The sequence below is a fragment of the Chelonia mydas genome, chromosome 1 (genome assembly GCF_015237465.2).
Source record: "Chelonia mydas isolate rCheMyd1 chromosome 1, rCheMyd1.pri.v2, whole genome shotgun sequence".
Taxonomy (NCBI): domain Eukaryota; kingdom Metazoa; phylum Chordata; order Testudines; family Cheloniidae; genus Chelonia; species Chelonia mydas.
The window spans coordinates 316,517,072-316,530,398 of NC_057849.1; the positions used below are offsets into that span (position 1 = coordinate 316,517,072).

Sequence of the window (13,327 nt, forward strand, 5' to 3'; positions counted from 1 at the left end):
GGAACCACTGAACTAAGGAATTCCTGAGGAGAAATTACAAGGGAGAGGAAAAAGGAATGCATAATCCTGAAAAGCTGGAGGAAATGGTGAAACCATTGCTCATGCCTTCTGACCTTGTGACTCCAAAACCCTTGAAAAAGAAGGCCTGTGCTTTCTCCACCTCTCCAGCTGACCACCAAGGTACAGGAGGAGAAACTTACAATATCTATGATCTACAAGCAAAAAGCCTCTGGCCGGCCAACAAATCCATGGACAATAAGCAGCTGAGCTAAGAAAACCATCAGCAAATCTGCAGTACTAACTTTCTGAAGCTGAATGACAAAGTCATGACAACCATTTTTCATAAAAATCTGTTAAAAAAAATTAAATGTTTATTGGCCAGAGGATGCTTCTAGTGAATCTTCTTGCACCTCTTTTCCAACCACCAGGTAACTGGCAGAGTGAACATGTGTGTGTAGTGCCCCCTCTCCACCCGGTTACCTTCTTTAATGCCTATCTGCTTTCAGGTTTTGATGGACAGGTCTGGGTTCTTCTGGATCCCGCCATCCACTCAGCAGGGTGTATCTTCTTTATTTTTTCCTATTAATTTATTTGGCGGAGCCTTCACCCCCCTCGCTCTGTCCTGGCAGGGTCACCAGGGCAGCTTCCGAGGAAAACTCTAACCACAGGGTAATCCCCACTTACTTACCAGATAGTTGGAGCCTTCCAAGAAATAACACAAACACAAACACAATAATTATATTAAACAGGAGACAAATATAACAGGTTAAAACACTATTTTTAGGGTTACTGGTGCCGATGGTGATAATACCCCTCACTTTCCCCAGTCACGGGACCTGATGTAGCAAATGTAAGGTTAGTGTCCCGTTGGTACGCGTACTTTATTGGTGCCCTTGATGACCTATGACCACAAAATTCTTCTCTGCAGTGGTTTAGCACTGTGGCTGACTGGGTTCAGTACAGCCCAAAGGACTCACAAGTGGGAGAAGGTGGTAAATCCCCTCACAGGTTTAATATGCAGCAGGTTATAAAATGGCCAAACCCTTACTCGAGGACACAGTTCAGGGAGTAGGGGTCCCCCCCCCCCCCAAATTCCCTGACTAACTAAAATACGGTGCACTCACAAAGTTCATGAAAGATCCTCAGGTTCAGAGATGACTCTGGACTCCTCAGTCACTGCAGAGGGGCTGATCTCTGCTGGCAGGGATCAGGCTGCTTCAGCCCCAGGATTTCCCCTCACCACAAACGGGTGCAGGGCTCCAGGTGCAGGTTACACAACTACACTAACATCCAAACGGTAGTCTCTCAGCCCAGTGTCCAGACACACACACAGCAGGCAGCAGCCCTGGACTAGTAGCCAGAGCAGAGCTGACCATGTGGTGACTGGTCTCACTTAGGAAGCTAGAGGGCGAATTCAGCCTGGCTGGGGAAGTTTCCCAGAAAACTCTACAAACTGGGAGTCATCAGTGGAGAGGGAAAAGCCCAGCTGAGGGATCTTGCTTTCAGGTCCCTAGAGGCCAGTTCTCAGAGGGAACCCTGCATGCAGGCCTTGGACTCACCAGGAAGCCCTTGCCCTGGCTGGCTCCAGACTGACTCAAAATGGCTTCTCCCCTTTCCTGAACTCCCTGGGAAGGGCATCTCATTCCCGATTGGTTGCCAGGCTGTCTCCGAGTCTGCCTTGGCTCCCCCTCCCTACCAGGGACAGTGTGCCTCTCCCTGAGCTGCCAGCAGACGGAGCCCCAGGAATCTGGGTAATCTCCTTGGGGGTTAGATGTGTACCACTGTTCCCTCTAAGCTGTGCGCGTGCTCGCACACACAGATCCTAAACCCCACGCACAGGGTGAAACACCACGTGCACAAAAATTTGCACAGAAGCACAATAATTTGCACAGAAGAAATTTTTTGTGCACACGGCCTGTCAAAAATTAGAGGGAACATTGATGTTTACATGCAGATATGTGTGATTAGACCCACAGAATTTGAGAATGGTGACTCAGGATTTATTTCTTAAACATTTAAGACAGCCCTAGGTTAAGTAACCTTGCTGTTTAAAAGGCTGCACACGCACAAATTTTATGGCTTGGAAGGGTGCATTTAAATCCTAAGAAATTAGCTTCACCTAATGCTGTTTGTTAGTTCACTATAACACACTGTTTTATCCTGAAGTGTATTGGAACATTTTACATAACCATATGTTGGTGGGGATGGGTGGCAAGTGGTTGTAGCTGGAAGAGTTAGTGGAACCAGGCTAGCCAAGATTCCAAGATTCTCTCTCTCCTCGTGACACATTGCTACAGTTGCGATCAGCAGAGGGATTTGAGGTGGAGTCCCTTGATATGAAGGATGGGAAGGTGCTAGCAGGGCGTTCTCAGTGAGGGGCCTTTGGTTTTGGAATTGTCTCCGTCCACCCTTTACTCCCTGCCCACGAGAGCCTAGATTTGTTAACCTTTCAGGCAAGCTGCAAAAGCCCATTTTTGATCTCTCTGTCTCAGGCTGTTGAAGAAGGAGTGAGCCAATGTTTGGGACAGTCCTTTCCTATTATTTTATATTGAAACCTTTAGGACACACCCGGCACATCGGATGGGTACCTGTCGCTATATTTTATATATTCAAAATAAATAAAATACATACATAAATAAAATAAACTGCTTTTGGTTAGATTTCCAAAAATCTTTTTCCTGGTCAATTCTCAGGACCTCTATTCCATCCTCAGCCTCCTTGAAATTTCATTCTCTCTTGGTTTTCCAGACCTTATCTTCACCTCCTGCTGTTCATCATCTCATTTGGAGGCTACACTTTCTCGCTCTCCATGGCATTGTTACCCCAGATAACTCACTGGGTTTGTCTCTATCCTTGGCTCACTTTACATCCTCTCCTTCTCATCTCTCTCCCCACTTTTGACTTGTCTTCCTCTACCCAATCCTGCCTCTCTGACACCTTCTGGTGTCATCATCAACTTAAACTAAGGTGAGATTTTCAAAAGAGCGTACCTGATGTAGAAGCATAAGGGTCACTGAATGTGAGATCTTCAACTTGGTCACAGTTCTTCCTGCGCTTCAAATATGGAACATAATGGTTGTCTGTAGCACTTCCCTCTCTCTTGCCCTTGAAGAAAAACTGGGTCTGCAAAGCATTTTTATGTGCCATCCTTTTTCTTTCTGTCTAGACAACGACATTCCCCCATTGACTATTGTACCTGCACTGTGGCTACCTTAATACCCATATCATTCTCCAAAGGTTCATCTTTCTAGCTCACGGTTCTTACCAAATCACCCCTTCCCCCACCCCGCCCATCCCAATCAATCCTTCCACTGGTTCTTGCTATTTCATCACATTAAGTTTAAGCTCCTTGTCCTCACTTTCACAATGCCCTTCACAACTCTGCAACTCCCCACTGATTGGCTCTTGTTTTTTTATTGCATTTCCCTCCTCCACCACCTCTGCTCTGCCAACTATACCTGCCTCATCTGCTTCTCGTGGAAACATCCCTGTGCCTCCCTTCATGTGGCTCATTATGCAGGGATATACCGTGGTATGTTGCTTGTCTTATTAGCTTGTAAAGTCTTCAAGGCAGGGAGTCACAGAAATATAAATGAGAGCAGAACTTGGCCCATTAAGTTTAGTGGTTTGTGATACAGGATTGGAAGTGTATTACTACTATAAAAATGATACAATTCCGAATATCTCTGATTTTAAAAGTGCTTTCTATGCTACATAACACATTACTATAGAAATATGTGTTTATTGCATTATCTTTTATTAATTTTACAGTTTTTAAGCAGTGTCTATTGAAACTATGATCTCTCTGTTTGTCAAAAAATACAACTGAACTTTGTATACTTATACTTTATTTTATAGTTCTGAAGTTAAATACAAATTCATGGGTTTTTCCATATGAAAATAAGCCAAAGAAAATTGTAACATGATTTGTTATAATGTATTAGAGATGTACATAAGAGTTCAAGCTGAGAATCTTCTGTTCTCCCATGTATTATATTTACAGAGTGATTAATTTGTTATTTACACTTCTTTGTGAATACTGAAGCCATAAAGCTGTTTCTCTATATTGTACATTTTTATTACAAAAATCCCATAAGACATTGCATTTTAGACAACACAGCCTTCAGTGTTTTCATATCAATTTTATTAAATTACAGATTGGACTCACTAATGATGTGTCAAGATGCCTCCCATATGTTTAAAATCTTTGACCCATAAGAAAATACAAATTACAAACCAATTTTAATATTCTGATTCTTGATTTTGAAAAATAGGTCTATGGATGAAAAAATGACAGAGAAAGTTATTTCCTCTCTCTAGGTAACAGTGTGGTTGGAACGACACTTTGCCTGAGATGCTTATTTATGAAAACATAAGGATAATTACTTTTATAAAGTGAAATGTTTTTCTGTTAAGTTTTATGGTATTATAAATTGGGAGAGATTTTACATAAAAATAGGTTGGCCTCCTGTGTACTAAAATATCCTCTCTATATAATCAGTACATTAGGAAACTCCCCAACACCCTCATTAAGCAACGTGCGTAAGTACAATCTTTAAATTCTGAAATGGGCACAGCAGCAAATGTGGCCCCTTTTGGGGGCATGACAGCATTTCCTTTAAAGAAGGTGATATTTACCACTGGAATTTGGAAGACATACCAATCAACCTCAGTGTATCTTGTGAAGGAAACTTTAAAAATACATACCAAGCTTTATAAATGTTACATAGTAGCATCTAACACAGCAAACAACTTTGGGTCGACTTTTCATGTTCTGTATAACTACCTAAATAATGTCTTGATAAAAAAAGTTAACTATACAAATCTCACAAAACATTATATGCTTACTGCTGTGTGCTTTCTCTCTTTTGAATTAGTTACAATAATTTGAATCTCTATTAATGGATTATTTTTATTTATGTTTTATAGATATAACTACCACAAATGGTCACATAAAAGTTTCAGGCTTTGTGTATTCTGTTACTGGTAGATATTCGGTTAGGCACAATATGACATTCTTTGTCAACTTAAGGTTAATTCTAGACACACTGTGACTAGACCATTAAAGATAAACACCAGCGTTGGGACTACGCTAATATTTAAGATGGACACATAGACTATGTACTTTAGGCACAAATACAGTAATCCAAGAAGCCTGATCCTGCTTCAACTGAGTCCCTTTGACTTCAATGGAACAGAATCATGCCCTAGATACTAAACATCAGTTTATGAATTAAGTTGGTTCCTTCCTCTCCATCAGCAACTTCATGCTATTTTAAAAGACAAATCCCATATAATAGCACAAGCTGATTCCTTGATTCTGATGTATCTTGATTCTGCTATTAAATTAGTCAAAACACTGTCAAGAACCATGGCCCACAAAACAGGTAATTTAGCTAATGTCAAACCGTCCACCCAAAAGAAAAAGAAACAAGCCAACTTAGGGATAATATTTTGTAAGACATTGCAAATAATTCATTATTATTATATCTTAAGACAAAGTCCTCCTGAAGATCTTTATTCCCCTAACTGCAAAGTGCATTGCTACTTCTACACTTGTGCCATTAACACTGTGTAACTCACTCTGGAAATGTGTTAAAGTAAAACAACTGTGAGTTCCTAATATATTGTGCCCCTTGCAGTTCTCAACTTCAGGCAGAACTCCTATTTTATAAGTTTCCCTGAAAATAAACACTCCATTTACAGTATAGTAAATTAAGGGTCTGTAAAAATTCATTCAGAACCCTGTGATTATATGAAGGAACATTAACAGTAGAAAGTGTGGGGGGGATTTTTTATTCTTCCAATGTTGCAAGGGGGGATTTGGGCTGCTTGGTAATAGGAGCAATCTTTGCTCGTCCCCTGCATCACAATGAGAGAACAAACCATCAAGCAAGCCAGTCAACAAATAGGTGAAGTACACAAGTATTATTTTTTCCTTTTCTAACATGTTAGAAATGGATCATAAGGCAATATCTGATATTTAAAACATTTTTGCATTGTAAATTAAGCCACTGAATATAAAATCCTTACAAGTGAACTTTCATGCGGACAAACATTCAAGTCTTTTAAAACTTAATAATTATGAATTTGTTTACCATGACAGAAAAAGCATATTTCTTAATTTATTCAGTGTGTTTTAGAAATATTCCAAAATATAAGGCTTATGGGAGAATTTCATCCAATACTGACATGTATCCTTTAGCATCACTTAAATCCTTAACATGTGGTTACAGTGGTGCACAGGGCCTCAGAGAGCTTTCAGGACAACCTTAATGACTTCTAGAAAATGTGCAAATTGTGCCACCTATTCAGATTCCATATGTTGTGTTATTACTGTAGAATTTTCCTATTTTGGTTCTCTGTATCAACACAAAATAAGATTTAAATGTTCTCTCCGGTTCAAAATAAAAAAAAAACAATAAAAACACTTGTGAGCCCTACTGTTCCAAATTCACCTTCATACCCATGATTTGTCCTTGTTTTCTGCCAAGGGGAATCATTCCTATCACAGACAAATATAAGCAGGAAAAGGTATCAGAGACTAGTACTGCTTAGATAGGAATAATTATACAAGCTCACAATCATTCCCATAACAGATTTTAAGGCTCATGGACACATGACAATCACTAGGCAGAGATGAACGTAAAATGCATTCCATATTCATACATAATTCCAGAAATTATCAAAGTAAGAAAAATGAAATACTATGAAACTTAATTGAACTTATGTTGCTTTTATATGTTGAGCAAGAAAGTTCACTTTTATGTTAATATAATATTCAATATCCTGGTCTGTCCATCTCTTTGGTATTCCAGTCTCATTTTGTAAATGCTCACAGAATTCTTTATTTAAATGCAATGATTAGTAATTATGTGAAAGTGCTAACCAGAATAATGAAAGCCATAGTACTCCAGAACAAGCTGGTCTTAAAATTCCTGGTTCTTTATACTCATTTCTTGTAATGATTGGGGGCATCTGCGAATGCAAACTTCAGTCTGTAGGCTTCCGCTAGGAGAACACTCATATCTTCATTTCCCCAGTGCATTGTGGGCAAATTCTGTAAAAAAATCAGCAACTCCTGGGGAGAAACAAAGAAAAAGAAATAGGAAGATGAATGGTGTTAAAATAGAATTGTAATATAGTGAGCTTGTTATTATTTATTTGTATTTGTGTAGTGCCTTGAAAGCCCAACCAACAGTGAGACCCCATTGTGTTAAGTGCTACCCCTACACATTGTAAGAGATCGTTCCTACCCTGAAAAGTTTACAATCTATTATTATTTGTACTGTGGTAATGTCTAGGCCTCCATTCGTGCATTAAACATGCTAGGCAAACACATAACAACAAACACCTATCAAATCTAAATAAACAAAGCAGCCAAAGAGTGAGGGGAAAGGAATACTTATCCACATTTTACAGATTGGGGACTGAAGCACTGGGATCTAATGCCCAAGGTCAGACTGAAAGTCACTGGCAGAAATAGAAACTAAACTCCAATCTCCAGAGTCCCAGTCTGTTACCTTTATGGGACTATCCTTCCTCCCATCTAGTTTTATCAAATTACAGTAAATTTGCTTAATATAAATAGCAATTTAATTTATTTCCCCAATTATTTTAATCACAATTTCTGGTTCCACAGTTGCAAATTGCAACTGAATGCAGCATCATGTAAGTACTGAGAATTCTTTCCAATTTCCACTCACCTCTTGTCTGGAATTTTAAGAGAGCTAAGATGGAAAACAAGTATTGTACATTCCATGGGTCTTTTGATTTGAATCAAGGATCTAGTTACAGTTACTAACAATTCTTACCCAGGTCACTTCAACCATCATTATGCTAGCTCTGATCATTCTGGCATATCAATCCTATACTCATTTCTTAGAAGGTTATAAAATAAATACTTATTTTATTTCATGTTACCATAACTTCTCTATTTTCAGGGTGAAACGCAGTGCACTACCATTACTGTAACTTACTGACTATGCTGCACATTCAGGTTCAGAAGCTAATATTGTAACCCAGGTTCACTAAATGGATGGTGCATAGAACTGCCCAGTAGTGAGCCACCTGAAATGCTGGAGATTAAAATTCCATCCAGCTGGCCTTTACATAAAGTAACGCACGCATAGAAAAATTAAATCTGATAAAATCTGGCTTTTTGCATTTTTTTAACTGCTCCCTTATTTATACACTGACAAAAACAATGCAATTCTGAAGTATCTGTAAGACTACTTAATACCCACAACTCGGGGGATTTTTTGGAAGATCACATTAGTTCAGTTTACTTCATCATTCATTATGAATTTTTTAACAAATTAAAATAGGTTTCACTTCCAACAATACTTTGAAATAATAACTAAAACATATACAAATATTTTTCTAAAATATGGATTCCTACCACTATGGGAATTATGTATTACTGTGGCCACATGGTATCAGAAGGCATTTCAAATGTGCTGTTGGCCAACTGAACAGCTGTGGTTGGAGTATGTGAAATCCATCATGGATAAGATTAAATCCCAATGGTTTACAAGGATTGGCAGTTGACTCCACTTTTTGGGGGATAAGGGGTCACTGGGGGAACCGGTTTTCTTCCTGTTCTATCACCCAGTGACCAGAAAGAGCATGGTTTCCCACACATCGATTTTGGTCAGCCAAAATACATCCTTGTTAACCTTCGCATGACCTTTCAGTATAAGACATTGTAAAATTGTCCTTGCTTAAGGACATGGCTAATCAGAATGTCTGGGCTGGAAAGGAATTCCCCCCAATAATAAAGACTGATCAACTATTAAGGGGCCTTTCACCTTCCCTGGTATATTATGAAGAAGTCTCTGACAGGCCGTAGGTCACCTCTCCAATTGTAATAATTAATAATTTATCTGTACCTTTCTCTTCCCTTTAAAAAAATATAATTATGTGTTTATATATTTGCTAACTTTCAAATTCATCTCCTGTCAGTAGTTAGGACATTCCTGTACCAGCTGAGAGACAATGAATCAGGGCTGTGTAGTTAAGGGAACTGTTGTCTGTAGGACCCTGGCTTCATTTGTTGCACTCGTTGGAAGGTGGGTAGCAAATGAGGCGGAGGATTGCAGAAAGAAACAAGATGGTCTCATCCTTAAGAAAGCTGAATACTAGCCTGGAGAACTAGATTCTATCCCTCCCTGTGTCAAACAGTTCACATGTGATGCTCATTAAGTTACTTAAACAAGCTTTTCATAGGTAGTCACTAATAGTCTCTCTCTCATTTTCTGGGCACCTAATTTAAGACCCTATGGTCTGATTTGCAGAAGTGTTGAGCACTCACAGGAACAACTGAAGTCAATGGGAGCTGTGCTTTGAATAGAAAAGAGTGCTATATGACACTATTTCAGAGTGGTAGCCGTGTTAGTCTGTATCAGCAAAAAGAACAAGGAGTCCTCGTGGCACCTTAGAGACTAACAAATTTATGAGGGCATAAGCTTTCATGGGCTAAAACCCACTTCATGTTTGCCCAGATAAATTTGTTAGTCTCTAAGGTGCCACAAGTACTTTTTCTTTTTATATACTATGTACTCTGAAAAATCAGATCTTAGGTGTCTCAAATAGGGTACCCAAAATCAATGGATTATTTTTACCTTAATCCCTCTATCCTCCGCTCCCTGTCTGTAAAATGGGGATAATACCCACTTATCTCACATGGGTGCTGGGTAATAAATTAACTAACATTTGTGAAGTATTCAGCTTCCATAGCAATAACTGCTATAGAAAGCATGAGGAAATTAGAAATTCTGCCTTCAGAGCACTGTTTGAATAGTGTGCAGTACATAAGGCATTGAACAACAAGGAGAAAACAAAATATTGAATAGCTGTTCATTCAGTGAGCACTGTCCATTCTGTGCCCTGTGGAAAACATAATATAGAATCATGTAATTAAAGGCTATCATGATATATACTCACAAGGGCACAGAAAACCTTAATTCTGGCATTTCCTAACTTCCGAGTGCATGACTTTGCAACCTTAATGATGCTCATTTAACATAAGGGATTTTTTTGTATAATTTCCTAGGTTTTCAAAAAAGGAACCTGAAAAGACATTCCTTCACATGGCAACATATTGATATCCACATGGGTCATTACCAGAGTTCAAATCTTAAGATTCACCACATAACCTTCTGTCTCTTGAGTGAACTGAGTAACTGACAGTAGTAGTAGGTTGTAATCTTCTTTGTGGACCAGAACTAGAGGGGGATGGGACACTTTGCCAGTAGGTTTCATTGCTATTTGGTAATAGAGGAATGGTGAGATTCAGGGAACTTGGGTTCCATTCCAGGCTCTGGAGGGGAGCATGCTTTAGTCCAGCCGTGGCCAATTTTTTTTACCTCATGCCCCCACCGCTTACCCTGTCCGCCCCCTCCCAAGTCAGGGCTGGGAGCAGGGCCACGGTTCCACGGTGTGGAGACGGGAAAGATGTGGACAGGGGTAATGGGGCTGAGGCTCAGGCCACAGCTGGAGGCGGGAGCAGAGTTGGGTGGCGCTCCCTCCCTGCCCCCTATGGCGGCTGGCCCAGGCCCCAGCTGCAGCCCCCCAAAAGTTCCTCTATGCCCTCGGGCCCCACAGTTTGGGGACCTCTGCTTAAGTGGATGTAAACTCTTCCACATGTTCCTGCTAAGCATGACCCTTTCTGCACCATCCCCTCCAACTTCTCTCTGTCCTGTCTCTTCCCTACCCTTGGCTCTTTGTTCCAGTCCTAGTCTTCTCACCCAGCCAGACCCAGTCTCCATTCCTTACACTTCTCACCCCAGTCTCCATGCCCAGCTAGTCCCAGTTTCCAACTCACTCCCCCAAGCTTCTAATCCCAGTATATTCTCCCTGATCCCACCACAGGTCTAGCTCTTGTCCCCTCTGCATTTCAATCAGGCAGCTTCCTCCCTCCTCCAGGCTGCATGGGCCCATGGGTGGCGGGTGTGTGTATGTCATCGAGAGTCCAAGAGAGACAGGCTCCCTAATCTCAGTTCAGGTGCCTGGACCTGGATCTAACATGGCTTCATCTGCTTCCTGGTAGCTTAAGGTATCGCTTGCTTTAAGGAATCTTGTTTTGTAAGACAGAAAAAGGAAGTTGTAAAACATGCAGTATTATAAATCTGACAAGCATAACTATAGCTGATAATTAGCAGTACAACAGAAAAAGCATCAGAATATCTTTTAAAATGTGCTCTCGCAAGTGCAGTCATGTAAGTGTTAAGACAGTTGCCAAAGTACTACCAAAATTTTTGTCATTGAATTTCTTTCTGCTTGTTTGATAGCTGTGTTGCTAACTGTAATTAACAGATTAGCACTATAGAGTAGGAATCTCTTTTAAACAGAGAAAACTACAGAGTTCAAAAAAAAATTGAGATGGTTAATCTGAACAAATTTATTTTGAACAATACACTAGTCACAGTCACAAAATTAAATTGTGGTCATATGCAGTTCTGAGAAATTAGCCGTTTTAACCTTGTCATCAACAATCTCTACATTTGCTGGACCACATCCTCCTATGGTATAAACTGGCATAATTAATGTATGCCATCTAAGGATATGGCCTTCTGTTTTTACTTTTTTAATGAAGATCATACAGAAAGTTTTTAGAAATGTTCACTCAATTGTCAAGTGATGTGTCATTACATGAGACCAAACTTTATATTTAACCAATTTCCTATCTTATTCAAAATATTATTGTCAGAGCCTATTTTACCCTATTTGCTGGTTGTATGAAACTATTATTCATAACTTACCCACAAACCTAAGACTTCCCTACATAGGGTTCACACCACTAAATTGTGGACTCAGCCTGTTGATTTTGCAAAAGTTTAGAGAGATGATTCTTTGAAACACTCTCAAATTTAATGTACTGACCTTATACAAACAGTAAAGCGGATCTCTGGGACTACCAATAGCCTCCCAGAGCAGAAAAAGTACAGCTCAGATGCCTGTTCTGGGGTCTGACACATAACTGACAAAATCTGAAAGTATTATTTCAAGGGGGAGCTCATGTCCAAAAAAGCTTGGAGCCAACTAGCTCCAAAACCATTGTAGGATTGTGCTTCTTTTTGTGAACTTTAACACTTGTGTAGTGCTTTATAAAACATTAACTAACTGTCACAACAAACACTTAACTACTTCAGAGGGGTCTGCTATCCTATTCAACAGATAAAGAAACTAATGCAAATATGTTAAATTACTTGACTAAGACCACACTGGAAGTCAGTTTCAGAGCCAAAATTAGCAGGAGGAATCTTTTTCTCAGTCATATACTTAGTTCATTATGCCAGGCTGCTTCTGAGCTGCCACCCTTCTAGCCAGAGAGGGGTAGATTTGCTGCCGTGCAAGGAGTCACCTACACTGACATGGGCAAGTCTCCCTAAAAACTGAGTGAACTGTTTCATAGGTCCCAAGGAGCAACCCACTATACCTGGAGTGGGCACTGTGAATAAATATGAATCCTGTAGGAAAAGCCATCTTGACAAACTTTCTTCCTTAATGATCAGTTCCATTTGCAATGCTATCAGCACAAGGACAAGAAAGGTAATTTTTTAAAAATGAAAGTGGAGATTAGCGTTAACATTTAGAAGTTCCTAAAATCAGGGGCAGGAGAAGTCCTGTATATGTCAGCAGCCCTAAATGTGGGCTCTTGTTGTTGTTGTTAATATATTACTTAGTTTCATTTACTATTCATAAAAGACTGTGTTTTTAAAAGGACATATTAATACAGATAAATAGCTTTCATTTTTATGAAAGTTACAAACATGCTGAAAAAATAATTTTAGAATATAATGCTTTTCAAACACATTTAAAAATTAGAGCCTCTTTAAATATGCATTCATATTCTTCAAGTGATAAAAATTGTTACAAATTTCAGACAGACAACACTTATTGCAAATACAATGCATCGAGGTGTAATACTCTCTCTTAAATAGATGTGACAATTATACTGTATTTTGAATATCATAAAATGGTGACAAACTAACTTTCTTTTTTTTTAGCCCTTGAAATCATCTTGATGAATATTTTTATAAATCCTTACTGACTGCACAATGATTAAAAGGAATAAAACTACTACCACTAAATAAATAATATTCCATAATATTTATTATATGCTATATTTATCTTTTTCAAAGCACTGTAGATATTAGCTTACTGCAGATATATTAACTTACTGGTTGTCTCATCACACCTGTCAGATACATTGACAAACCACATTGTGGTTTTTTTACATATGTGGAAACAACCAAAGACAGTGACTTGTCTTCCAAGGCCACAGAATGTGTCTGTTGGAAAGCTGGATTCAGAACCCAGGAGT

At 39.3% G+C, this 13,327-nt stretch overlaps 1 protein-coding gene across 2 annotated transcripts in view; it reads right to left on the reverse strand.

The window, feature by feature from the left end:
• Nucleotides 1-3,831: 3,831 nt before the first annotated feature.
• Nucleotides 3,832-13,327, reverse strand: part of TBC1D22A (TBC1 domain family member 22A) — a 448,171-nt gene continuing 438,675 nt past the window's right edge. For both annotated transcript variants that reach the window (XM_037889077.2, XM_037889078.2), the window contains one exon: nt 3,832-7,081. In XM_037889077.2, coding sequence (XP_037745005.2) covers nt 6,953-7,081 — 129 coding nt within the window. In that variant the 3' untranslated portion in view covers nt 3,832-6,952. The remainder of the gene's footprint in view (nt 7,082-13,327) is intronic.